This window comes from Falco biarmicus, chromosome 1, assembly GCF_023638135.1.
Source record: "Falco biarmicus isolate bFalBia1 chromosome 1, bFalBia1.pri, whole genome shotgun sequence".
In the NCBI taxonomy this organism is placed as follows: Eukaryota; Metazoa; Chordata; class Aves; order Falconiformes; family Falconidae; genus Falco; species Falco biarmicus.
Window position 1 is genome coordinate 34,359,010 of NC_079288.1, and position 25,474 is coordinate 34,384,483.

Here is a 25,474-nt window from a genome sequence, read left to right on the forward strand (position 1 = left end):
GGCGCAGTGTGGCGTCACTTCCGGCTGCGCCTGCGCAGCGCGTGGTGAGCGGCCGCCATTTTGCCCGAGTCGCCGCGCGGGCTCCTGCGGGTGCCTCTGGTCCGGGCCTGCGATCGGGCGGGCGGGGACGCGCTCCCCGCCGCCCCGTGGGAGCACCATGCCGGCCGGCCCCGTGCAAGCTGTGCCGCCGGCGCAGCCCGCGCCCCCCGCGGAGAGCAAACCGGTATGGGTCGTGTGGGCGGGCGCAACGTCGGGCCCTTTGGTGCTGGGGCCTGGGCACGTCCGGGAGGCGGCGGAGGCCTGTCCCGGGGCTCGGTGGAGGGTGGTCCCGGGGCGATTTGCCTTCAGCTTCTCCCGCAGGGCCGGTTGTGGCAGTGTCTGCAGCTCCCCGCTGAGCCGGGCCGGGCCCAGCGGCAGAGCACCGGGCGCTCGGCCTGCACCGGGGCGCTCTTCCCCCGCCGGGAGAACGTGGGCGCGGAGTTGACGCCCCCATCTCCGTTTCTGTTCTCTCTCGGGGCTTTTCCCGGTCTTTCCGACTCGGGAACGCCGCGCCCAGGGAGCCGGGGCTGCAGGCCCTCCCGGCTGGGCTCCGTGGATCGCGGCGCAGCCGCCCGGCAAGGGGGAGCTGAGCCCGCTGCCGGGCCGGGTTGCTGTGCCGCGGCTCGGGCCATCGGGAGGAAGGCCGTGATTCCCTCGGGAAGGTTAGCCAGGCTATCCGGCATCGTGCTTCAGTACAGATCCCTCTGGAGCATGGTGTGGCCTTGTCCTTCAGCTCCTCAAGATAGTGTCGTTCGGAGGGAGCGGGATGGAAACTAAAACTAGCGGTCGTCACTTAACCTGCTTCACAAATGTTGTGTTTGGCTGGAGAGTTTCCCACACTGGAGTCCCTGGTGACTTTGCAGAGCTCCTAGTTTGCTAGTGTTTGGAAGTACCAGAGGCTCTCCCTGTTCGGATGACAAACGCTTCCCATAGATCTGCTCTCCTTCAGAACAGCTTTTCTTGCTGGATTGAGGCCCGTCTGAGATGGAGTTCAGTTTCCCCGTAGCAGTCCTCATGGTGCTGTGCTTTTTACTGGTAGTGGAAAAGCTGTTGGTAACGCACCAGTGTTTGGACCACTGCTGAGTAGTGCTGCCGCAGCATTGGAGCCATCTCTGCAACATTCATCCCCTAGCAATGGGCTGGGAGTGGGCATGCTCTTGGGAAGGGATGTCGGTAGCCAGGACGGCTGACCCGAAGTGGCCATAGGGATGTTCTATACCATATGACATCTGCTCAGCGGTAAGAGTTGTTAAGGTCTGTTAACATGGTTACTCCCAGTGCAGGTGAGGAAATGAGAGAAGGGAGATGAATTTTCCAACTCACTCCCCCCAAAATAAACCTAGGCAGGGTTTGCAGCCCACAGGGCTGTTCTTCACCCCCTGATGCTGGTACACAGCATGTTACTTAATACGATTTGGAAGTAACTTCTCTTGTTTTCAGCTTTGATTTAGGCTCTTTGAATTTAGTATCTTGACTGATTGCAAACACCACAATCACCTCTTCAGCTTTTTGATAGTTGCTGTAGTTGTGAGGCAGCAGTACACCAGACTGTCTATATGTGTGTATATACAATTTTTATTACAGCCAGAAGAGGAGCCAAAAGAGGAAGCAGCACCAGCCAAGCCCGTGGTGGGAATTATTTACCCTCCTCCAGAGGTCAGGAATATTGTCGACAAGACTGCCAGCTTCGTAGCCAGGTAAACAACACTGGTGTTGTCCCACGTTTTCTAGGATTTTTGTGCTACCCCTTCAGTGCTAATGTCTGTGCAGCTGCCAAAACTGAAGCAGTTTTGCCACAGTCCTGTGGCTTTACTTGAAGGATTTTAAGGATTGAGTTTATACCAGTGAGACTGTGGAAAAGAAATAGCAATATTCTACTGCAGAGGTGTAAGACACACTTTGCTAGAAAAACTGTGGTAGTAGATAAAATCAAGTTGTTGGCAAAATCTTTCTGTGTACAGCTTGCTAGACTGTGCCAGCGGCTGGGATGTGCGTTTGTCCAAGCCTCAGTCATCTCCTTCTCCCATGATAGCCCGAGGGAGAGGAGCGTGTACCTCCAGAAAGCAGTCTGATCCTCTCAGGATAGATGAGCTGCTTGTGATGGGTATGGGACTGTTTCCTCATGTTGACTATAGCAGATTGATTAGCATGAGTATAGTTGTCCAATTTAGGGGAAGAGTCTAAAAGCACTCTGGTGTGATCAGTCTCTGCATAGGGTGATGAGTACCTACTTTTTTCCTTAGATGAACTTTCTGGAAATGAAACTAACTTTAGAAGGCTGTTAATAGAGCAAATAAAATCGATCTAGTGAGGAACTTGTAAACTTCATCCGATAACCTGTCAATCTAGTAAATGGCCTCTTGTTTGTATGTAGCCAGATGAGAATTGTGGAATGCTTGTGAGTGAATTTGTAGCTGCCTTAAGAAATGTTCATTGTGAAGTGTTACAGACTAAATTAGGACAAATGCCTTTAAGCTGTACATGCAGCCAGCTGTACACGCAGATTAGTTGTGAGTTGCTTAGAGGTAAACTCCCTCCACGTAAGAGAGAGAATTGTCATCTGAAGGGCTGATGCATCGACACATCTGCCTATGAAAGAAGCAGACGTTTACGCTTGAGTTGATGCCCATTCACCTAAGCAATTTTATCTTTTTCCTCCCCAGAAATGGTCCAGAATTTGAAGCTCGAATTCGTCAAAATGAAATAAATAACCCTAAGTTCAATTTCTTGAATCCTAATGATCCTTACCATGCATACTACCGGCACAAAGTCAGCGAGTTCAAAGAGGGTAAAGCACAGGAGCCCTCAGCTGCTATTCCCAAGGTTATGCAACAGCAGCAAAGTGCTCAGCAGCAGCTTCCACAGAAGGCAAGTATTCCTGTTCACTTACTTTGAGAACCTGGCTTCTAACTGGTTGTGTCACAGCCTGATGTTAAGCAGGGGCTCTGAAAGACAAGAAAAACGAAGGAGTTAGTGATACATTTGCAAAAAAGGCAGCACAGCAAGGCTTGGAGCTCAGTGCCTGGGACTTTGTTTTGATGCAGATGTGCATGCCCCAGTTGCTGGTAATTCGTGTGTGAAAGAGCCAGTTTATAACTCTGTTTGGTCCAGTTTAATTACATTTAGTTGAGTATTGACTGATAGGGTACTTCACTACACAAGGGATTGCTTGGATGTACGAGTATAGGACTCCTGCCACAGGCAAGCCTGTAGAATCCCTTGGAGCAAGCTCAGTTTGGGTTTGTTGCTTGCACTGCTTTGTGGAAACGTTTCCCTTTTTTTCTGCCAGAAGGATCAACTTTCCCTTAAAATGTGGAGTACAAAATGTTGCTAGTCTTGTTCAGCTGTGCTTGTATACATACCAGATGGAAAAAGGGCACTGACTGAATCAGAGTCTTTTATGGGCTTTGCAGGGCCAGCAGTCACACTGTGTGGTATTGGCTGTCCTGGAGGACTGTAGTGAAGGCCTGCTCGGTGCTGGTTTTGTTAGTGGTTGAAGCAATGGTTTTGTTTATAGTAGGCCTAGATAGAGGTGTCCAGGTATACCCTGAGGTACTGATTTTTCTCCTTCTTGCAGCTTCTGGGGTATCTAGATTGGTGTTGCTTTCCTGCAGCAGCTGAAGGAAAAATGGGTTCTCCCAAGTGTCTGGTAACATTTTCTTGAGGGCAGTCACTGAGCTGTCTCTGTTCTGCTCTGCAGGTGCAGGCCCAGGTCATCCAGGAGACAGTTGTTCCGAAAGAGCCACCGCCGGAGTTCGAGTTCATTGCAGATCCTCCCTCGATCTCAGCCTTTGACTTGGATGTGGTGAAGCTAACAGCGCAGTTCGTGGCTCGGAACGGGCGGCAGTTCTTGACTCAGCTGATGCAGAAAGAGCAGAGGAACTACCAGTTTGACTTCCTTCGCCCCCAGCACAGTCTCTTTAACTACTTCACTAAGCTTGTTGAACAGTACACAAAGGTACTCTTGGCAATTTACCTGTCAGGTTGATTCCTTCCATGCAGTATTCGTTTTTGAAGACTACTGAAGCCCTAAGATACAGCCAGAGTAGGAATCTGTGCAGGTGCAGGAGCACACCCTTTAAATCTTGCTCTTTAACTAGAACGGATGTCTCGTACATTGTTGGCAACATTCAGCACTGAACACAGTGGGCTGTTATTTACAAGTACCAGGTGCTACTCTAATACAAGTAAAAATTTTGAGTTTTAAAATATGGAGGGTAGTTGGAAAGCAAAGAGTGCATATTTTTAAGTGCAAGTAGGAGCAATAAGTAATAAAAGGGTTGTGACAGAATAAATGGAATGCAGCCCCAGAGGTCTGGTTTTTGTCAGTGTGGAAGGACAGTAATTGCTGTCAAGGAGGCTTTGGCAAAAAATTGTCACCAACTGTCATGCAAATTATGTTTCAGATCTTGATCCCACCGAAGGGCTTACTCCTCAAACTCAAGAAAGAGGCTGAAAATCCCAAGGAAGTCCTAGATCAGGTATCACATGAAAAATCTGCAGAATTGCTGAAGCGTTTCTGTTATGTTTTGAATTTTTTTCTCTTTCCGTGTTTCTGACTTACTGGCAGCAAGTACTGAACATACAGAGAAGAAACTGGATGCCCCCTGTACTCACTTGCATACGGAGTACTCAAGCTTGCCTTTAAACTACTAGCTAGTGTCCATATTGGGGTAGCTGTAGCAGCATGGAGCCTTAGATACTTCCTGACACCATTTCCAAGTGCTATACGAAGTAGAATGTTTTCCTCAGACAATTTCTCTGTGACACCTCAGTCACTTACAGTCCTTCCAAGCTGTTTGTTATGACTTTGACTTCTGTCTTTGTCATGAAGACTGCTTTTGCTTTGGAAAGGTGGCATTACAGGACTGTAATATAAAGTGTCTGAATTTTTTGCTGGCTGTGAATCTTCAATGATACCTGAGTCATGTCATCCCTGGATGGCTTGGTCTTGGCTCAAGAAGTCTGCAGTTCCAGCTTTAGAAAGCCACTTTACAAAGCTGGTGCAGTACGTTCTTTACTCAATAGGCAAACTTATAGTTTCTAAATGAAATACACAAGCACTACTTCAGAGGCCTGACACGACAAAGAAATATTTGTAACTGCCCTGAAAGGTTTGGTAGAGATGACTCTGATGTGTTTCTTGTCTTGACATTTGGTGCATGCTTTCCGTCTGCTTGTGCAGGTGTATTACAGAGTGGAGTGGGCGAAGTTCCAGGAGCGAGAGAGAAAGAAGGAAGAGGAGGAGAAGGAAAAGGAGCGTGTTGCTTATGCCCAGATTGATTGGCATGACTTTGTGGTTGTGGAAACAGTTGACTTTCAGCCCAGTGAGCAAGGTACTGAAGTTAAGTGTTGCAGCCTCAGTGAAACTCTGCTCCCTTTGAGTAGGGGCCATGTCCTGAAATGATATTTTTAGAAGACATTGGGGTTTACAGCTGCATATCCTTCAGAGATGAAGGGGAAAGCCTTTTAGTGACAGTGTGCAGGGCTGTTTTGCTTTTTTCCAGAGTCTCTGAACATTCTTGAACAAAGTCCAGGACTGCACTAGTGTCTACTTTTCCACTTCCGCCAGGACAGTAGAACTTGTCCCACTTTCTACTAGTACTTTCATGTGTCATGCTGATGTTGCTCTGTGTAGACTCCCATCCATTCCGTTCTATATACCCTAGTTCCCAGGAGATTTTGATGCCGCTGCTTTGTAAAGAAACTGCTTTTCATTCAAGAAACTGTTATTTCTGTCTCTGCATTGAGCAAGGAAAAGGGATAGAGAAACAGAAGCTGTCTTTTCTGTGTTGTAGGGAATTTCCCTCCTCCCACTACTCCAGAAGAGCTGGGAGCTCGAATCCTGATCCAAGAGCGTTATGAGAAGTTTGGGGAAAGTGAGGAGGTAGAGATGGAGGTGGAGTCAGATGAGGAAGATGAAAAGCAAGAGAAAACAGATGAGCCTCCAGCCCAGTTGGATCAAGACACACAAGTGCAGGATATGGATGAGGTAACCAGCCAATAGAATCAGCATTCCTTTTCTCCCATAAAGTTTGGGAGTGATCTATGAGCTCTTCATTTTCAGTTTCTTGAGGAAATTGAAATTTCCTTCTGATGGAATTTCAAAACAACCTGTTTCTGCTGGAATATGGTATTTCATTGTTTTCTGTGACAATACAATTTCCAAGAGAGAAATCCAGTAATTTTGTCACCAGTTGATGTGGATTTTATATTTCTGTGATCAAGCCTTTTGGGCTTTCTTCTGCACAGAGACTGGAACACTGAAAGATGACTCATTTTAGACTCTTTCTCTACCCGTTGTATGTAAGCTGCTTTTCTAGTAACAAGGAACAAGAACGTGGTTAACCCTGTTTGCCATGCTGTGGTAGTGTGGAAGCTGAGGAGTACTTGCTTCCTCTTCAGGGATCCGCTGAATTTCTGAATCATGGTTATCCAGAGGAACCACTGTAGCATAGGTATCCAGAGGCAAAAGCTCTGTTGCTTTGAAGCTGCATAATGAGTTCATCCAGCACTGCCCATGATTTTTATGCCTTTCTCAAATTGTGTATGTGGGTATTAGACTACTGGAACTTGGTGCTTGATTGTGTTGTTTTGGTTTTTTTTAAATAAGGGCTCAGATGATGAAGATGAAGGTCAGAAGGTTCCTCCTCCCCCAGAAACCCCGATGCCACCACCTCTTCCTCCCACACCAGATCAGGTCATTGTGCGGAAAGATTATGATCCCAAAGGTAAATCAGGCTGGTGAAGACAAACTTTATTTCTTCCTGAATAATCACAAAAACATTTGTTTCTGGGCTGCATCAACAGTGTGGTTTTGTTTTTCTAGCCTCAAAACCATTACCGCCCGCGCCGGCTCCAGATGAATATCTTGTTTCCCCCATCACTGGGGAGAAAATTCCTGCCAGTAAAATGCAAGAACATATGCGAATTGGTCTCCTGGATCCTCGATGGTTGGAGCAGCGTGATCGATCCATCCGTGAAAAGCAGAGTGATGATGAGGTCTATGCCCCAGGTCAGCTTGAGCATCTGACATGGCTTGCAAAATGCAGTTGCTAGATGAGTTCTTTGAACTCTTTGCACACCCCCTCACCACCACCGCCAGATCCCAGCAATAAGGACCCTCTTAAATGTAACTTTCTATAGAGAGTCCTTAGTGTGCTGATTACGTGGCTGCATTTGTCATTAGTATATTGGAGCCTTTTATGAAGTTAAAGGCAAAGAGCATTAACTGCTGCTGACCAGCCATTGGTTGTGGTCTCTTTCTGAAAAGAGCAGCACTTAGCCATTAGGTACCAAAAAATTTAATGATCTTTAACAGAGGCTTAATCATGTTTAGTTAAATCACTTGAGATAAGAATTTCTCTTTTTACTTGCAGGTTTGGATATTGAAAGCAGCTTGAAGCAGCTGGCAGAGCGCCGTACTGATATCTTTGGTGTAGAAGAGACTGCCATTGGTAAAAAGATTGGAGAAGAAGAAATCCAGAAACCAGAGGAAAAGGTAAGAGTGAAAACTGTGGGGTTTTTTAGTAGGTTCCTGTAGTATTACGAATGCTGAGAGAGATGGGTGTCTTTTGAACTTTGCTCTTGCTGTAAAGTTGCTCCTTGATTTATTCGCGGCTCACATTGCAGTCTGGGCAGCCTGGGTTATTTTGATTTATTTTTTTCCTCTCAGGTGACCTGGGATGGCCATTCAGGCAGCATGGCCCGCACACAACAAGCTGCTCAGGCCAATATTACTCTCCAAGAGCAAATTGAAGCTATCCATAAGGCCAAGGGACTGGTGCCAGAGGATGACAGCAAGGAGAAGATCGGTCCCAGCAAGCCCAATGAAATGCCCCAGCCACCACCTCCTTCATCAGCGTCAAATCCCCCAGCTAGTGCTCAGCCTATTACATCTGTGCCTCGTCCACCCACAGTGAGTGTTTGGGCTTCCAAAAGCAAATTACTGTGGCCGTAGCTAGTTAGAAGGGAGTCCTAGTGAAGGTCAAGGGTTATAACAGCACGTTTGGCCTAGAAGCAGCTTTTGCATGAAGTTTGTGGTTTAAGAGTTATTTGGAAACATCAGAGGAACCCTATTGAACTTGCTGTTAAAAATGGAAAATGAGACTTGGGTGAAGTTTTTTTTTGTCCTGAGAGATGCCAAAAAGACTTGATCAGATGGGCAGAGGAAGAACCCAGGCAGTGAAATCTTGGAAGAAGAGAGTATAGCTAACAAAGGAATGGGTGGGGGCATTTTTAGGTACAAAAATGTGTGATACAGAACAAAAGTAGCCATAGATAAGAAATGTTCACAGGTGACTCACTGCCCAGTGTCCCTGCCCCAAGGGTTCTGCTAGTGACGCTGAAATAGCTCCTCCTCAAAGATTTCTAAGCGGCTGTAGTGGTTTGACTACGAAGAGGTGAGAGAGAGCAGTTTTGGTGGGTACTTGGCATTCAGCTGGGGTCAGACCACTACAGTGGCTCGTGGTCTTGAGTGGTGAGGGAAAGAAGAACAGTTTAATTAGTTTAATCTATTAATGAGGTTTCTGTGCCGGTCTACAGGCAGCTTGCGCTGGCCATACAGTGGGCCCGCTATGGTTTCCAGCGAGCCTTTGGCCAGCGGAAATCCCTGGTGCGTTTCTCTGGTTATTTTAATCAGGACTGTGAACAGCACTGAGCATTCCTGCTAAAAAAAAAATCCCTTCTCTCTGCAGATGCCCCCTCCCGTTCGGGCTGCTGTTGTTTCTGCAGTTCCGGTCATGCCTCGTCCCCCAATGACTTCTGTGGTCCGTTTGCCTCCGGGATCTGTCATAGCCACCCCCATGCCACCAATAATCCATACCCCACGCATCAACGTTGTCCCCATGCCGCCTTCTGCTCCTCCCATCATGAGCCCCCGCCCGCCTCCCATGATAGTACCGACAGGTCAGTCACTTCAGATTTTTCTGGTTAATTGTCAGCTAATTCCTATATAACATGGGCTTGAGCTTTGAGTCTTTTTGTCCTTTTTTTGCCTCTGATAATGGCGTGTAATTGGGATTGCAGGCCCTGTCCCATTGTTAATTTTGGGGTGTTTTATATGACTTACCTAGCAGTACTGCTTTGGGGCTCAAGACTCCTCCTGCAACATGAAATTCAGAGAATTCTCTCTCACCTGTGTTATGTCTGTGCCCCCGCGAGCCTGCCCAGGTGAAGATGAAGAATCTGTGCTGCTATCCAAAAGGAACCAGAGTAAAGAGGAACTGCCAGCACGTCGCTGGGTGTTAGAGCTTGTTACAGAAGTTGCTGCTGCAGGACCAAAAGTTGTTGTCTGGCCCCTTTCCTTATAGCAGCTTCATAGCATTAAGTGCTATGATGCTTTTAAATTGAAAAGCACTCAGTAAAAAACAATTATTCCTTTTTTTCGGTTTTTTAATTATTTTTTTTATTTTAATCAAGGTGCTGGCACAGCTGTGTGCCAAACTGAGAGCGTTTTCTTTTTTGCAAGATCTGCAGGAAGCTCTTATGCCACTTGTTGTCTTTTCCTGGACTGTTTCCCAATATGAAAGATCTCTTAACCTTTGAAGTTTGCATGTTACTGTTGGTTGTTAACTTCCTCTGTGTATTGTGGCATTTTTTTTCAGCCTTTATTGGTCTGCTAAGAGTTTTTGTGTAAGGGAGCATCTACTGTATACTCAGTGGATGACTGCAGGTTGTGTTGTGTCCCCTCCATCCCATTTCAGCATTTGTTCCCGCACCTCCCGTGGCTCCGGTTCCTTCCCCAGCACCAATGCCTCCTGTTCACCCGCCACCACCCATGGAGGATGAGCCAGTCTCAAAGAAACTGAAGAGCGAAGATAGCCTGATTCCAGAGGAGGAATTTCTGCGCAGGAACAAGGTACATGTGTGGGCTGGCTGCTGAGAAACACCAGAGTCCTGACTTGCTGGGCTGTTTGGCCTCCTCTGCCCAAAGGAGATGTAAAGTCAGCTCACTACACAGAGGGAAGCTGGTGTGCAGAAGTATTTCACAAGGGAGTGAATTTCTGAGATGGCTCCTTCCTATAATCATTCCTGAGCAAACTGAACAGCTTCGTATCTGGAAAGAGCAATGCAACACTACATGGAGAAGTTTAGTTAGATAGTATTCTCCTGTAATTAAGGGCAGTGAGATGCAGGTTTATAGTAATGTAAAGAAGAACTAAAGCTGCTAATAAGCTTTTAAGTGAGGACTTCTAAGCTGGAGATGCAAGGAGATTTAATGTATCAATGTCAGCATGATAGTATGGTAATGTGGTATATTCCGTAACAACATGAACTAAATGTTAAACTGAATTCTTTCCTGAGGAGTGCCGTTGTTGTGGGTTGAGTTTTAAGTCCTTTAAGAAGGCTATATATTTTTCCTGGGCATCTGCACAGAGAAGCTGTACTATTTAGTGCTTCACAGTTCACTCTCTAAGGCTGTGAATGCGTGTGATGCTTGGTGAATGGCATGCAAAAGGAGGAATAAATGAGAGAAATCCAGCTAAATGTTCTATTTTGGTAGCGGCGAAGTAACTTTCTCAGTGTTGAAGCAAATAACATTTCTGTGTGTTTCCTGAGAAGTTGAGATATCTGGCTAGTTTTGGAAACAAATAACCGCCACTCTGTGTCTATAAATAATTTGTCTGCTGCTCTTTTATCGTAGTCCTGAGCCTCCTTGCCTGTAAGAGACTTTATCTTTGTTTCCTTTAGGGTCCGGTCACGGTCAAAGTCCAGGTTCCCAACATGCAGGACAAGACAGAATGGAAGCTGAATGGCCAAGTGTTGGTGTTCACCCTACCGCTCTCAGACCAGGCATGTAGCTGATTAACTTAGGTTCTACCCCCTCTTGCAGTGCTGGCCATCTGCACAGTGGGGGAAAAAAGCCTGAGAAAGCTCGTTTGATTCTTCCTAGGTGTCTGTTATAAAGGTTAAGATCCATGAGGCCACAGGGATGCCAGCTGGGAAACAGAAGCTGCAGTACGAGGTGGGTATAAGCCCTTCAAATGCTGTTATTTCAGTGCTTTCTCACACACAAACTGACTTTTTACAAGAAAAAGTTGCGCTGTACCTACTGAGATACTGGGAAGATCAGAGGGAGTGTTTCTCCTGTCTGTACAGCACACTTGGTTACAGAGCCGCACACTGTGACAGCCGGACAGGGCTTTAATAGGTGGCATTGGTGACTGCTGCAGCTGCAGAGAAGTCCTGTAAGCTTGATTGCTCTCTCTGAAATCAGCCTGTTATTTTATTGGGATTTTTTGACATTGAAATGCAGCAGTCTGCTTCTGCTGATCTGTCATATGTGCTCTGGAAGGTGGGCGAGAGTACCTTGAAACCCTGGCAGCTCTGAAAAGACTTTCTCCAAAACATGAAAGCGAAGAGGTCTTTCTTCCTCTCAAGACTGGAGCTATCAGAAAAGCACCATTCCTTTTTAGTGACTTGTTCCCAGTTGTGCATGTGAACAGGCACAACCTGCTGCCTAAGCAGTGAACTTTGTGCACTTATCTCCCCAGGAGTTCCATCTATGGGTGGATACTCTGTTAACCCTTAGCGAGAAAGGAAGCTTAACTGTTTTTCAGGAAGGAAAAAAAAAAAAAAAGCTCCACTTTTCCCCCACCTAAATAACTTCACTTGTGGTGACTGTCTTTATATGTTTGTAGAGATTTGGAGTACAAATTGTGTATTTGTACTCTAGCATCATTCCCAGCATACCCACCTTCTTTGATGCTCGTCTTCTGAGACACTGGGGTGTCGCCGGGGTTTTTCAAAGCCTTTGGCCTTCTGTTATCACGCTGCTCAGAGTATATCCAGGAGGCTTTCCTCTGTGTGGGTTTTGTGGGAAGGGAGCATTAAGATTTCTGCTGTGACTGCTGTTTTGGTTTTTTTCTCTTCCACTCAGGGCATCTTCATCAAGGATTCGAACTCCCTGGCGTATTACAACATGACAAGTGGCTCTCTGATTCACCTGGCACTCAAAGAAAGAGGAGGCAGAAAGAAATAGGAGGTGTGGAGCCCAGAGACAAAATGTGACTGCATTGTCACTTGTGTAACCCCAACCTTTCCAATCCCCCAGCCTTTTAGGGGCTACTGCCAGCTCTAGTTTGAAAAGAGAGACTGTGTTTGGGTGGCTGCTGAGAGGGGGAGTTGATAGAGCCCTGACATGTGTAAGTGTAGTGACCTAGTATATAACTGCAGCAGTCTGTTAGTGATTGATGCTTTGATCAAGTACTCAGCAGCCCTCTGCTGAATTCCCTCGTGAAGCAACATTTTGAGGTCATGCCCAGCTTAGTCTAGATCCATCTTTGAGGGATTTGCACTGACCAAGAACATCATCTGTCCAACTGCAGTGCTTGCTGCTTCATTTAACCTTTTTCTAATCGAAAACTTCTTCCTTCTTAACATGCTCATTGAGCCCCGTGTTCTTTTTCTGTCTTGGATCTATCTGCAAGAGCCTCTTGCACTGACCCTGACTCAGAAATTTATCCTCCCTTAGCATGAGTGTATGTGACTGTTCCCTGCGATAAAGGAGATCTGGGTCTGTGCTTGCTAAACTGCTTCATGCTTCTGTGCAGCCTGTGATTTGTTTTAATAAACATGCATCTCGGTGTGGGGTTCTGTCTGTTGCGGCTCTCTTTCCTTGGGGTTTAGGTTTTTTAGATGGATGTGTGCCTGGCTTCAGAGCACTTGGCTGCATTGGGGGGAAATAACATTGGGGTTTTGTAATTAAGCAGTTTACTATAGGAAGTCCTTTTAATTTCTGGGAAGGGCTGCAACAAAAAGGTTTTCTTAACTTTAGCACCAGGCAAATTTTATTCCTGGAAATAACGCGTGTATATACAAATGCTTATGTCTATTTGGGGACAGAAAGATGACTTTGAACTTAGAATTTTATTGGAAAATTTTTTTTACACTTCATATCATGCAGGTGGCATCTTTTTGGTTCTGGAGAGCATGTAGGTCTGGAAAAGAGATTATTCCTTCAGTCAGAGCTGTGTTGCAGCTGGATAGAAATATAACACAGAGTAAAGTTAAGCAACGGAGAGAACTGGGTGCCAAGGAGGAGGCGGGTGTCTGATTTGGGTACCTCTGTTCTTTTGGGAAAACCCAAAGCCATGGATTTATTTTAATACACTTTTTTTTTTTTTTTTTTTTTTTTTTGTGATGGTCAGGCATTACAGGAACATCCTGTTTACCGTATTCTGCACTTGGGGGAGAGCAAGATGAAGCAGGAGGGAAGAGCCAGCATCCTCCCACCTCTGTTGTGCTCCTCTCGGAGGGCAGGGGGGTGGGAGGAAGCCCTGTTGCTGTAGGGAAGGTGCCTGGCGCTGGTCCAGCCCAGGTGGCCGGCAGTCCCCTGGCCATAGGGGCCAGCTGCTCCCTCTGACAGATGCCCACGTGTCTGTGAGGGCTGCTGTGCTTTGTCACACAAAGGCAGCCTGCTCCTGTTCCTGCTGTAAGATGCTGAGTTCAGAGTGTCTTGGCAGGCATGGGCAGGGTGTTTGGTGGATGTAGGGCGCTCCTGCCATGCAGGAAGGTGTGGTAATGACTTCCCTTTTGCTTTTAAAAATTAGGCAATAGTCCAATCTTGGAGAAAACCAAACAGGGCAGCGAGTGGTGTTTTCCAGAGCTGATTTTAAAAAAAGAACAAAACCGCCAAGAAAACTCTGAAATGGAGAAGTCATGTTTTTACATCCGGTGTGGGGCCCAAACGTGCTGTGACTGTGCTTAAGGTCATCCACCCTTTCTCCTCCAGCTGTGCTCGGTGGACGAGCCACCGTGGTGCCTGGTGCCCAACATGACCCATGTTTCCTCCATGTCTCTGGCAGGACGTGACGCCGGTGCTTTAGTGACACTTCCAGCCCAGCCCAGCCCCTTTTACCAGCCTGGCAGGACCCTGGGAATACCGAGGGATAAAACGTCTGTGTTACTGTGTTATCGAGGGACCCCGGGCTGCAGCACAGCCATCGCCCGGGGGAGACTGGTCCTAGCGCCCCCATCCCCGTGCTGCCCCACTACGGGCGCTTCCAGCCGAGCCGGCGGGGTCCCGCTCTGGGCTCAGCGCGGCCCAGGCGCTGCCCAGCGCTCGCTGCCGGGGGGCGGGGCCAAAGCCCTGACGGACAGCTCCCTCCCGCCCTCTTGACCAGTCCTCTCCCGAGGCGGGCGGTCCCCGTGCCCACCCGTGCAGCTGGTTGGCCGAAGGCCCCCTCCCGCCCAATGGCGGCGCGGCGTGGGGGCGTGCCCCGCTGGGGGGGCGTGGCCGCCGCCGTGGCCGCGGCATGGAGGAGCGGCCGCGCCGCCGCTGAGCCGCGCCGCCATGGCCAAGAGCCGCGGGGGCGGCGGGCCCGGCTCGCCCGGCGGCCGCCACCAGGGCCTGGCCGGCACCCGCGAGAGCCTGGCCGAGCCGGGCGGCGACGAGCTCAGCTCGCTCGGGTCCGACTCGGAGGTTAACGGCGGCGGCCCCGAGGAGCGGCGCGTCGATAAGTTCGGCTTCATCGTGGGCAGCCGCAGCGCCGAGGGGCCGTGAGTGGGGCCGGGGCCGGGGGAGCCGCGCCGCCTGGGGGAGCCGCGCCCGGCCCGGCCGAGGCCGCCGCTGGCCCCGAGCGCCCCCGCAGGGCCGGGCTGCGGGCCGCTGGGCCGGGCCGGTAGCGGCTCTTCCCGTCCCGGGCGGGTGGGGATCGCCCGCCGCTTGGGGCCTTCGGCAGCGGTGGAGAAGGGCGGCAGCAGCCCCCGGGGCGGCCCGCGGGCGGCCGAGGCTCCGGGGGGCTCCGAGGCCGCTACCGCAGCGGCGGGGGGAGCCCGTGTCCCGGCAGAGGCCGCTCGGCGTGTCCCGCTTCCCCCGGCGGCCCAGGCCCTGGCCAGGCCCGTGCGCGGTGAGCGCTCCGAGCCGGCCCCGCGCCCCCGGGAGGGCCGGCAGCGGGGGGATGGCGGGAGTCTGCCGGCAGCGCCCGGGCCTCCCGCCGGGGTCAGTGTCTGGTTACCCCGCGCTCCGAGCGCCGCATTCCGGCGTATTTTTGGCCGCTGTCAAACCGGAGAGGCCGAGCCACCGTTCGGCGGCGTGCCAGGGCCACCGGCGCCGGTGGCGAGGAGGTGCTGGGCCCCGGGCTGGTGCTGGCACCCAGGAATGCGCTCAGGGCTGCTGGCGAGCTGGTTCGGCAGCATGTTTGGTGTTTGCCTTCTTGGCCGCGGCTTCGCAGCAACGCCCAGAGAAGCACGGGACAATGGCGGTGCTGGGCCGGTGCTGGCAGGGGGGCTCCCTGGTGGTTTGCACACCTGCGTGCTGTGGTGTCGGTTGGGCTCCGTGCCTCAGTTTCCCCATCTGCAACGAGCAAAGCACTCATCCCTCCTAACCTATGGGCATTACTCGGCCAGTCCGCAGGGAGAGGAGTCACCGCCGGTTGGATTGCTGGTGCTGGGCAAGGTGCATTGCTCGGCGTGATAAACCCTGTCCCTGCCCACCAGGCTGACAGCTCAGCACCGTAGGAGCTGGGTGGCTTCTCCTGCCTAGGGTGCTGCACCCCATCCTGGCCACCTGCCGCGTGTTTGGGATGTTTCCTGTATCCCTGGGTGCTTGGGGTGGATGTCACTGTCCCTGGGGTCCAGCAGGCAGCAGCTCCCCTGGCTGGAGCTCGTGGCGCTGGAGGTGAGTGGCTGCTCCTGGGGGTGCCAACAGCGTGGTGACTGGGTGGGCACTGGGGACTGAGCCTTCCTCCCACGCCCTGCAGATGTTCTGGGGCCAAATCCTGCTCTCCTCCAGGCCTTTTATCTGGTTTCTGTCTGTCCAGGAATAAACAGGAGTACGTGGCCTTCCACCGTGGCTGGCAGAGTTGGGGTCCTTCTAGCTGGAAGGGTTTGGGGAAGCATAGGGAGAGCAAGTGGGGTGTCCCAGCATCTGCAGAGGGTCTGGGGGCATCAGGAAGTGCTGAGCTGTGGTCACCCACAGTGTGGATGCAAAGGAGCGCCTTCCCTGCATAGGGCATCACCGCCTCCCGGCCTGGCGTGCCCTCACCTCGTCCTCCCCGCCTTGGCCATCTGAAATGCCTCTGGTCCTTGCTCTGTGCCCGCTGCCAAGCAGCCATCAGCTGGTAACAGCTTCCAGTCTGGGCTGGCTGGGCTCCAGCAGGCCCACAGCCAGCTCCTGGATCCAGCGTCCAGCGCTCCCAAGCTTCCCACGCCTCGGAGAGCCCCAGCTCCTCCGGCAGCCCAGGCTCCCGGCTCGGGGCCAGCGCGCTCTCCATCCCCGTGCCGGGCTGCGCTGCTGGCCGTGCCCAGCCCGTGCTGGGGAGGGTGGGGTGGCCCCACCAAGCAAAGTGGATCCCTTTGGAGCGGGTTTGCTCTGAAACAATCGCTCTTGGCCCCGCTGACCCGCTGTGGTGGGTGGGAGCCGGCGGGGAAGGGCTGGGCAGGGAGTGGGGCAGTGCTGCCAGCTGGATGTGGCCCTGGGCGCGCTGTGCTGCTTGCCTTCCGGCTCCCCACGCAGAGAGGTCTGGGAGGAGGCAGGGCCTGGTGTCCTGCAGCGGGGCTGGGCGCTTGGCGTCTCCCTGGGGGATGCTCAGCATCCAGACCACTGTCGGGTCCTTGGAAACGGTCTGGCTGCTCCTGGGATGCCGAAAGCCAGGAAGGCGTCAAGCCTGCTGGAGTTGGCCTTCTTTACTGATGTCCCGAAGGAGCATCTGCTCTCCCTGGGATGTCCGTGCCCAGGGCCTGGCCAAGCTGTTTGTCACCCGTGTCCTCACTGACGAAAGGCGGAGGGACCCAGGGGGTTTCCGCAGTGCCGGCTTCCCCCTCGTTGGCTTTGGCGTTGCGGCAGCATCCCTGCCTGCCTCGGCAGGGTTAAATTGGATTCCCTGGCTAGGCTGAGCTTGCTGGAAAACACTCCCCTCCCTCCTGGGGGACCCTCAGCCGGGCTCAACGCCGGGGGCTGGAGCAGCGCCAGGCTTTTGGAGTACGACGGGCCGTGCGGATGACACGATGCTTATGGCCCCGGCTTTTTCAGTCTGCAGCCAGCCCCCGCAGGGTGGATTGGACCTTGCTTAGCTCAGCTGTCGCCTCCGGATGTGCTCCCCGGTTCCTCACCTTCTTGCCATGCCCTTCTCTTTGGGCATAGCTCCCCAGGGATGCTGAGGCATGCAGTCGGTGCAGCGCAGGCTGCTCCCAAGAGGTTTTGAACTGCTGAGGAGCTGGGGCTGCGCTGGCGCAGTGATTTCATGGGTGGTGAGCGCTTCCGGCAGCACCGAGCAGCTGCTGAAACGCCGGCGCGCTCGAGTGTGTCCTGGCCAGGTTCTGTGCCTGCTGGGGGGCACCCAGGCTGCCGAGAGGATGGGGGGGACTCTGTGCTGCAGGGAGGGCTTGGCACCGTGCTGACCGGCCTCTTCCCTCCCGTCCCGCAGGCTGGAGGAGGTGCCTTTGGAGGTGCTGCGGCAGCGGGAGTCCAAATGGCTGGATATGCTCAACAACTGGGACAAGTGGATGGCCAAAAAACACAAGAAGGTAAGGGGCAGCATTGTCCCCTGGGGCTGCCCCCGGGACAGCTGTGCAGGCGAGAGGAAGCAGCAGGGAGGGACAGCCAGGTGCAGCCGTGTCCCTTTGAGGCTTTGGGGCAGCCTGCGTGTCACTAGGTCCCCACAGACAGACGCGTTGCCTCTGGAGGATGCTGTTGGTTTGAATGGGCTGTTCTCTCCCTGTGACGCTTCTCATGGTGGGAGGGAAGCTGGAGCTTGTGGGGGGCTGAGCTTGCAGTCCCCGAGCCAGCCTGCTCCTGCCCCCGTCTGTTCCCCGCCGGGCTGGAGCCTTCCTAGGGCTGCTTTGGCTGTCTGCAGGCAGCCATGGGAATTGTTCAGTCATGGAAACTTCTGTTCTGAGCATCTTGTAGACCAAAAAAAGCTTTGGGTAGGAAATGTTTGAGCCTGATGTGCATGACGCTGGGCTGCAAGCTGGGGTCCCCAGGAGATTCATGGTGGTGTGTGTGCTGGGTGGCTCCATGGCTCGGTCTGTTGGTGCTCCCTGACCTCCTGAGCCTGTGGATGAGGCAGGGATGGGATGCAGCAAGTCCCAGGTTGCTGCTGTGTCTGCTGGAAGCAGTGAGGTTGCTGGGACAAACCAGCAGTGGCTGAAGGGCTGCTGCCTCCTTCCTGCTTCGCTGGCAGAGCCTCCTGGCACCGCTCTGTGCACTGTGCTCCTGGAGCGCTGTCCCTGCTCGGTGCCTGGTGAATGATGCAGGAATCCCTCATCTCTTTCCTGGCCGCTTGCAAAGGATTTGGGAGAGCTTTTCAGGCCGCGGCAGGCGGGTGCTTTGTTCTGCAGGCAGTTTCCGCTGCTCTCCAGCCGTGCCGCAGCCTGGCCTCCGGGCTCGGGTGAATGCTCCGGCAGGCGTACGTCTGGCAGAGGAGCTCCCTCGTGCTTGGGCTGAGCTCCTGGGGGTCTCCGTGGGGCTGATGTGCTGTCTAGTCCATCCTGCAGCAAAAATCTATGCCCAGAGCCTCTGAGGTCTGATCTGGAGAGCTGCTCTGTGCTTGGAGCCCTGGGGCTGCTCGGGGAAGAGTGCCAGGCCTGGCTGCGGATGCTGCCGACAGCCCCTGCTCTGGCAGAAGCCTGGCTGCTTTGGTACAGGGCCACGCCGCGTGGCTCGGGCCCTGCTGCTTCCGAAGGAGCTCCCTGCGCCTCTGAAAAACCCCGGTACTTTTCTGGCTGCCTCACCGGGGTTGGCTAACGGCCCAGGGATCTCTTGGGCCAGCTCCTGCCGGGCTCGCTCCCACCTGCACCGCTCCAGGATTCCGAAACGCTCCTTCCCTCGCCTGCCTGGCCCAGATCCCAGCGGAACCACAACTCCGCGTCCTTTGTGGCGCCGAGCTGTGCCAGTGCCACGTGCTGGTCCTTGCCCCTTCTAGCCAGACTGAGGGAGGGCAGACGCGTGGGCAGCTCCCCCTGCTCTGGGGGCAGGCAGCACTCCGACTGCTCTTTGCTTTCAGCATCCCTCAGCCCAGACATGCTCCTGGTCCCTGGAAGGGCACGGTGGGATCCTGGGGGCCAGGTACCCCCAGTGTGGTGGTGATGGCAGGACCTTGCGTGGGGCTGAGGGATGAGATGTGCAGCTGCTTGGCCTTGGCTGCGCTGAGCGTGGCCAGCTGGAGAGGCTGCCGAACCAAAACCCAGCAGCACAGCTTCCTTCCTGGCAGCTTAGCCAGCAGGAAGGGGACCGGCTTGAAAAGGGAGCCATCAGCAGTGGCAGAGCTGCCCGCAGCCGCCCTGGGCATCGCCCGCTGCGTTTCCTGCAGGCACAAAAGCCCTCTGGGGTCCAGGACAAACAAGCAGTGCTGCAGCAAGGGAGCAGCAAACCCTCCCGGGGACACGGCGTTACCACCACGCTGGGCTGGGCTGCTTAGAAATGGAACCGCTTGTTACCAAGTTACACAAGCAAACGGGGAAAAGGAGCTCTGGGCAGGCAGGAGAAGCTCTTGGGAGCTGTCAGCCATGGCTCGCAGAGCCTTGGTGCATCTCCAGCAGTTGGCATGTGCCACCTGAGCAGGGACGTGAAGCGCCGAGGCTGCGCTGAGCTTTTGCAGGGTTTTATGTGGGGTAACTGCTGAAAGCACCGGTCCAACGGGCCCCACCTTGCTGCATGCCCTGGCTGAGGACAGTGGGGAGATGGTGCTGCTTCCCTGGGCACTGGAGTGGGGGAGGGGGGGGTGTCTCTGGTTTTGGCCCCTGCTGGGGTGCTGGCAACAGCAGAGTTGAGGTGGCTCAGCTCGCTGCCAAGGGGTAGGTACCAGCACTGCCCCACCTGGACTTTGGTCCTGGCTGGTGCCCTGCACCAAGGAAACTGGTGGCCGTCTGTGGGCAGTCAGTGGCCCTGGGGGCCTCGGGAGTCAGCCACATGTGGAGCTGGGGCCAGTCCTGCCCTTTGCCCGGGATGAGCAGGCGGAAAGGCTGAGACACTCGGCATGCTGCACCTCCCGGCTCTCCATGGCCCCACTGGCAAGCAGGAGGGCTGGGCTGGGGGTCGGAGAGCCCTCCCCTGTGTCCCCAGTGCTTTCCACGGGCTGTGCGGGGTGGGGAGGGAGCCACTCGCTCCCCACTTTGGCTCCAGTGTTTGATTTTCCAGTTCTCAGCAGGATCCTGCTGTGAGGCAGAGCTGGGCTTGTTTGGAGCTGTTTGCAAGCCACAAAGCCTCGGCTGGGCTCCTGGCGGCCATCTGCAGCTCCCTCTCGCTGGTGCGGCTCTGGCTGCCATCCCAGCTGGCGTGTTAAGTGCTGGGCTGGGGAGAGGGGTGAGCAGGGTCTCTGGCTGCCTGTCCCCATGCTGTCCTGTAGGTCTGTGTGACACTAGGTGCTGTCACGGGACACGTGGCTGGGCACACTGTCCCTGGGGGTGCAGGGGGACGTGCCCTTGTAACAGGGAGGCAGCAGGGGACCAGTCCGCAACTGCGGTGCTGGGCCTGGCTCCCATCTTGCGCCAGGGTCGTTTTGATCCCCACCGCTCCATGATTTCCCCCGTAATGGCCATGTCTCTCCGCACAGATCCGGCTGCGGTGCCAGAAGGGGATCCCACCCTCTCTGCGGGGCCGTGCCTGGCAGTACCTCTCCGGGAGTAAGGTCAAGTTGGAGCAGAACATCGGCAAGTTTGATGTGAGTGCTGCTGAGGACCTTCCTACACTGCTGCGGTGGGGATGCTGGCGGAGGAGAACAGTGCTGGGATGGCTCCTGCTGCCTCCAGGGCTGGGGCGTCTGTTGGGGTCCCCGAAACTGCTTGTTCCCACTGCGGGGGGTGGGTGGTTCAAGGGGGCTAGTGTCCCAGCAAGCATGGGCTGACCCATGACCTGATGGGGCTCATGTTTGAGGCAGAGGCGCAGGCCCAGCGCTGTGGCTGCTCTGCTGGCTCCCCTGGGCTTGCTGCGGGCCCTGGCCCCACATGCTGGAGAAGGGCTGGCACCGTGCCAGTTTGGGGTGCTGCTGACCCCAGCCCTCTCCTCCTCAGGAACTGGATCTCCTCACGGGAGACCCGAAGTGGCTGGATGTGATCGAGCGAGATCTCCATCGGCAGTTCCCCTTCCATGAGATGTTTGTCTCGCGCGGAGGCCATGGGTAAGTGGAGCTGCTGCGTGTCAGGTCCTCGGCAGCCACTAGTTCGGAGCAGCACTGCAGGGTGGGCACTGTCTATAGCAGCTCACGGAGCCGCAGTGTCCCCCACAGTGTCCCCCACGGTCCTTATACCCCCCAGCTTGCAGGGCATCCAGGCATGGGCTAAAACCAGGATGGCTTCCCAGGAGCACAGTGTGTGGTTTGCAGCCCTCAGCACCAGCTCTGACACCCAGTGGGGTGGGAATTGCCATGGCAGGAGGGCAGAGCGAGGGACTGGCCAGCTGTGGCATCCATTTCACAGGGAAATGCTGTTCTCCACGTGTCGGGGAGCATCTGTGCCACTGTGCTTGCAGCTGGGTCCGTGCCCAGCTACGGCTCACCCTGAGAGATGGTCATCTTCCTGCCTTGCCCCTTGGATCCAGGCAGGATGGGGCCTCCGTGGGTAGAGCTTCCCAGAGCAGAGCTGTGGTTATCGTGTCCTGTAGCCCTGGGTATGTGAGGAAGAGGGATCCCAGCAGCGACTGACCCAAGCTCGGGTGGGAAGAGTGGTGGCTGGTAGCCAGATCACCATGTGATGCCCAGTGCTGATAGGGCCCATGGGGGAGGCTGCTGGGCCGTGTTCCTGCCCTCTCTCCACCTCTCCATCCCTGGGGTGTCTCTGCAGGCAGCAGGACCTGTTTCGGGTGCTGAAGGCATACACGCTGTACCGCCCAGAGGAAGGCTACTGCCAGGCCCAGGCCCCCATCGCTGCTGTCCTGCTCATGCACATGCCAGCCGAGGTATGGGCACGTGCCTGGGAGGGCAGGGAGAGCTAGTGGCCACAGAGCTGGAACCAGGGGGAGGTGTGGGTCTCTGGGGTGGACAGAGTGCTTGGCTCACGGCACCCATTTACCCCAGAGCTTGGCTGGTGCAGGGAGGTGTCCATTGTCCCAGGTACGCTCTGCCTCCTCCTGCCCACTCCCTTGGTCCCTGGGAGTGGGGTGGGGGCTGTAGGGATGTCCCCTGGGCACACCTGGGTGCTCACCCACTGTTCCTTGGCTTGCAGCAAGCGTTCTGGTGCCTGGTGCAGATCTGCGAGAAGTACCTCCCTGGCTACTACAGTGAGAAGCTGGTGAGTGAAGGGCCCGTGGTGTCTTTGGTGGCAGCAGGGACCTGTGATGTCTCCAGGCCGAAAGCTCTCAAGCTTTCCCAGCTTCTCACCCTGGAGAAAGAAGGAAGCTCAAGGAGATCCTGGGTGCTCCCATGGACTCCATGTTGTGCTGTGGCCCCAGGAGCATCCCACAGTCAGAGATGGGGAGCTAAACGTAGCTTTGCTGCCGGCATCTGTGGGGCACAGCTCTGCTCCTGTAGCCTGGTCTGAAGGGTGGGCTGCTGCTCCTCTGGGGCCAGGCACTGGGGAGCTGATCCCAGGGCTGGGCTGGGGTTAAGGTGCTCACTGACTGGGGCTCCTGACACTGTTCCTGCAGGAGGCCATTCAGCTGGATGGGCAGATCCTCTTCTCCCTGCTGCACAAGGTCTCACCAGTGGCCTACAAGCACCTGAGCAAGCAGAAGATCGATCCCATCCTATACATGACCGAGTGGTTCATGTGCGCCTTCTCCCGCACACTGCCCTGGAGCTCTGTCCTGCGCGTCTGGGACATGTTCTTCTGTGAAGGTAGAAGCTCCCCACTGTCCTCCTCTTCCTCCTGGGGTGACCAGCCATACCCTGGCTGCAGGGTACCCTCTCTCCCTCCTGCCCTCCCCAAGGACTGGGGGTGGCTTTGTAAAATAAAGCGGGGGGAAATGGTTTTGTACAAAGGGGTAAGGCAAAGGATGGCACCCGGGGCTGCAGCAGGAGCACTGCTGTGGCTGCTTCCCTGTGCCTGGCACGTGGGACCCATTGTAGAGCAGATTTGTGGCAGCCACGTGCCTGGGGTGCAGGCTGGGCTGTTTTGCTGGAGTTTTGGGGGCACATCCATCCCAAATCCCCCCTCTTCCTGGTCCTGCTAGCAGTCAGGGCATGCATATTGTACCCTACAGCATCGGAGGGACATGGTGGCGGCGTCACCCTGTCCTGCTGGGTGCTGACTGCCTCACCTCTCCCTTTGCAGGGGTGAAGATCATCTTCCGAGTGGGCCTTGTGCTGCTCAAACACACCCTGGGCTCCTCGGACAAGCTCAAGTCCTGCCAGGGCCAGTATGAGACCATGGAGAGGCTGAGGGCCCTCAGCCCCAAGATCATGCAGGAAACCTTCCTGGTGCAGGAGGTGAGGTGCTGGGGAAGGTGCCGGGGCCCAGTGCTGCCCAGTTAGGCACCAGGCTGCTGGACTGGGCTGCCCCTGGTGCAGCATGGGGGCACTTCCCAAAAGGCTTTGATTTGGGGTTGCCTCTGCCCTGGTGGGGTATCCCAGACCCTGCCCCAGTGCCTGGGGTGCAGAGCCACCCAGGATGGCACTGTCACTGATGGGAGATGCTGATGGCCCGTCCCTTGCAGGTCATCGAGCTGCCGGTGACGGAGCGTCAGATCGAGCGGGAGCACCTGATCCAGCTGAAGAAGTGGCGGGAGACGCACGGGGAGCTGCAGTGCAAGTCCCCCCCGCGCCTGCATGGCGCCAAGGCTATCAGCGAGGCCGAGCCCCCCACCCGCAAGGCGCTGGAGCCCGTCCCCTCCATCGTCGTCTCCCCCGGGCCTGCCCCTGTGCCCAAGGCCCGCAAGAGCAAGGAGAAGAGCCGAGAAAAGGGCCCAGCCAGCCCTGCCAACGGCCCTGGGGCCGAGGGCAACGGGGCCCCCGGCTCAGCCCGGGAGCTGCTGCAGCCGCAGGTCTCCCCCCACCACCAGTCCAAGGAGAGCCTGAGCTCCCGGGAGAGCGAGGACACGTACTTGTAGGGCCAGCGCGGTGCTGGGTCCGCACCCCGGGCAGCCGGGCTCAGCTGGGCTGCGCACGGACCCGGGCTCGAGGACGCTGATGGGGGCTATGTGGGGACCCGTGGCACCCGGTGCTGGGGGCTCTGCGCTGCAGGGATGGGGACGAGGGGGCTGGTGTGGCTGCATGGGGACACCGTGGTCCCCGTGTGCAGGGATGCCTGCTCGGGGCAGGCTCAAAGCTGGGGGGCATTCGCAGGAGCTTGGCCAGACGTGACCAGAGGGGAGACCCCTTTGGTCTGTGCTGGGTGCCCACCCCGGCAGGGTGCTGGCACCACGAGCGGTGGGAGCCCTGGCAGGGGGTGGCTGAGCCACCTGAACTCCCTCCCCACAGCCAGAGGGGCCAGGCTGCCCCTCGGGCCCTTCTCCCTGTCCCAGAGCCCCTCGACCCATGGCCCCCAGGGTCCCTCCCATAGCCCCCACCCTTCTGCCCACCCGGGCAGACCCAGACCCAGTTCCCGAGCACTCGCGCCTGGCGCAGGGGGACTGGGGGTACGCGAGGAGCTGGGGGGACCCCTTTCCCCCCCTCCTCTTTACGTAGTGAGGATATATCAAGCTGTAGCCCTATATATAGTACCAAATTTACCTACTCACTGAGCCTATTTATTATTCGTCCGTGGCAGTAACCGTTGCAGGACAGGGACGGAGGTTGGGAGCTGGAGGCAGCAGGATTTGATGCCAGACCATGGGGCTAAAGCCCCCCCATCCCCGTCCCTGGGCTCCCCACGGCTCGGGGGGAGCATTTGCCCTGTCGGGGCTCTCCCCACCGCTGCCACCCACCCCAAGACCCCAGCAGAGGTGAGACAGGGTGGGTGAGCGGCCAGGTGCTCCCTGGTTGCAGGGTCCCCTCTCTCCCCCCTGCCCTCCCCAAGGGCCGGGGGTGGCTTTGTAAAATAAAGCAGGGAAAAAACGGTTTTGTACAAAGGGGTAAATAAAGCAGGATTGTGTAAAGGCACAGCGCCTGCGGCTGCCACCGTGTCTTGTTGTCACCCTTCTGCACTGCGGGGTAAGGGGTGGCATGGGACAGGGGGTGGCACCTCCTCCTGCTGCACCGGCTTTGTGGGGGGCACCCTGGTCTGGACCCCGTCTCCCCTGGGTGCTCCGGCCCTGGGGGAGGTGCTGGGGAGGGTCCTGGGAAGGGACCTGCTGCTGTCACCACTCTGTCACTGGCCCGGTGGAGCCACTAAGGGTGGGACCGCTGAGACCCTGGGTCGGGCACCGCGGGGCCGGTGTGGGGCATCCCTTAGGCTCTGAGCCGGGGCCGGTGCGGGGCACCTCGGGGCTCCGGACCGGGACCGGGGCCGGTGCGGGCGTCCCCGGGGCTGCGCATCGGGCCGGTGCGGAGCACCGTGGGGTACCGGGCTGGGGCCGGTGCGGACATGCCGGGGCTCCGGATTGGGCGGGTGCGGGCGCGGGCGTCCCCGGGGCTGCGGGCCGGGGCCGGTGCGGACATGCCGGGGCTCCGTGCTGGGGCGG

The 25,474-nt window shown here is 55.4% G+C and overlaps 2 protein-coding genes across 2 annotated transcripts; both read left to right on the forward strand.

The window, feature by feature from the left end:
- Positions 1-26: 26 nt before the first annotated feature.
- Positions 27-12,632, forward strand: SF3A1 (splicing factor 3a subunit 1). Its single transcript, XM_056344082.1, has 16 exons — positions 27-223; positions 1,624-1,736; positions 2,703-2,907; positions 3,740-3,997; positions 4,446-4,520; positions 5,225-5,375; positions 5,838-6,031; positions 6,653-6,770; positions 6,869-7,054; positions 7,419-7,540; positions 7,715-7,957; positions 8,736-8,946; positions 9,744-9,898; positions 10,732-10,833; positions 10,934-11,005; positions 11,921-12,632. Exons 1-16 carry the CDS (start codon positions 158-160, stop codon positions 12,020-12,022), a joined length of 2,373 nt encoding a protein of 790 aa, XP_056200057.1. The 5' UTR covers positions 27-157; the 3' UTR covers positions 12,023-12,632.
- A 1,626-nt stretch (positions 12,633-14,258) lies between these two features.
- Positions 14,259-24,953, forward strand: TBC1D10A (TBC1 domain family member 10A). Its single transcript, XM_056354115.1, has 9 exons — positions 14,259-14,541; positions 17,409-17,508; positions 20,535-20,642; positions 20,992-21,098; positions 21,760-21,874; positions 22,141-22,206; positions 22,562-22,751; positions 23,188-23,342; positions 23,570-24,953. The coding sequence occupies exons 1-9, from the start codon at positions 14,336-14,338 to the stop codon at positions 23,960-23,962; spliced, it is 1,440 nt and encodes a 479-aa protein (XP_056210090.1). The 5' UTR covers positions 14,259-14,335; the 3' UTR covers positions 23,963-24,953.
- Positions 24,954-25,474: the final 521 nt, after the last annotated feature.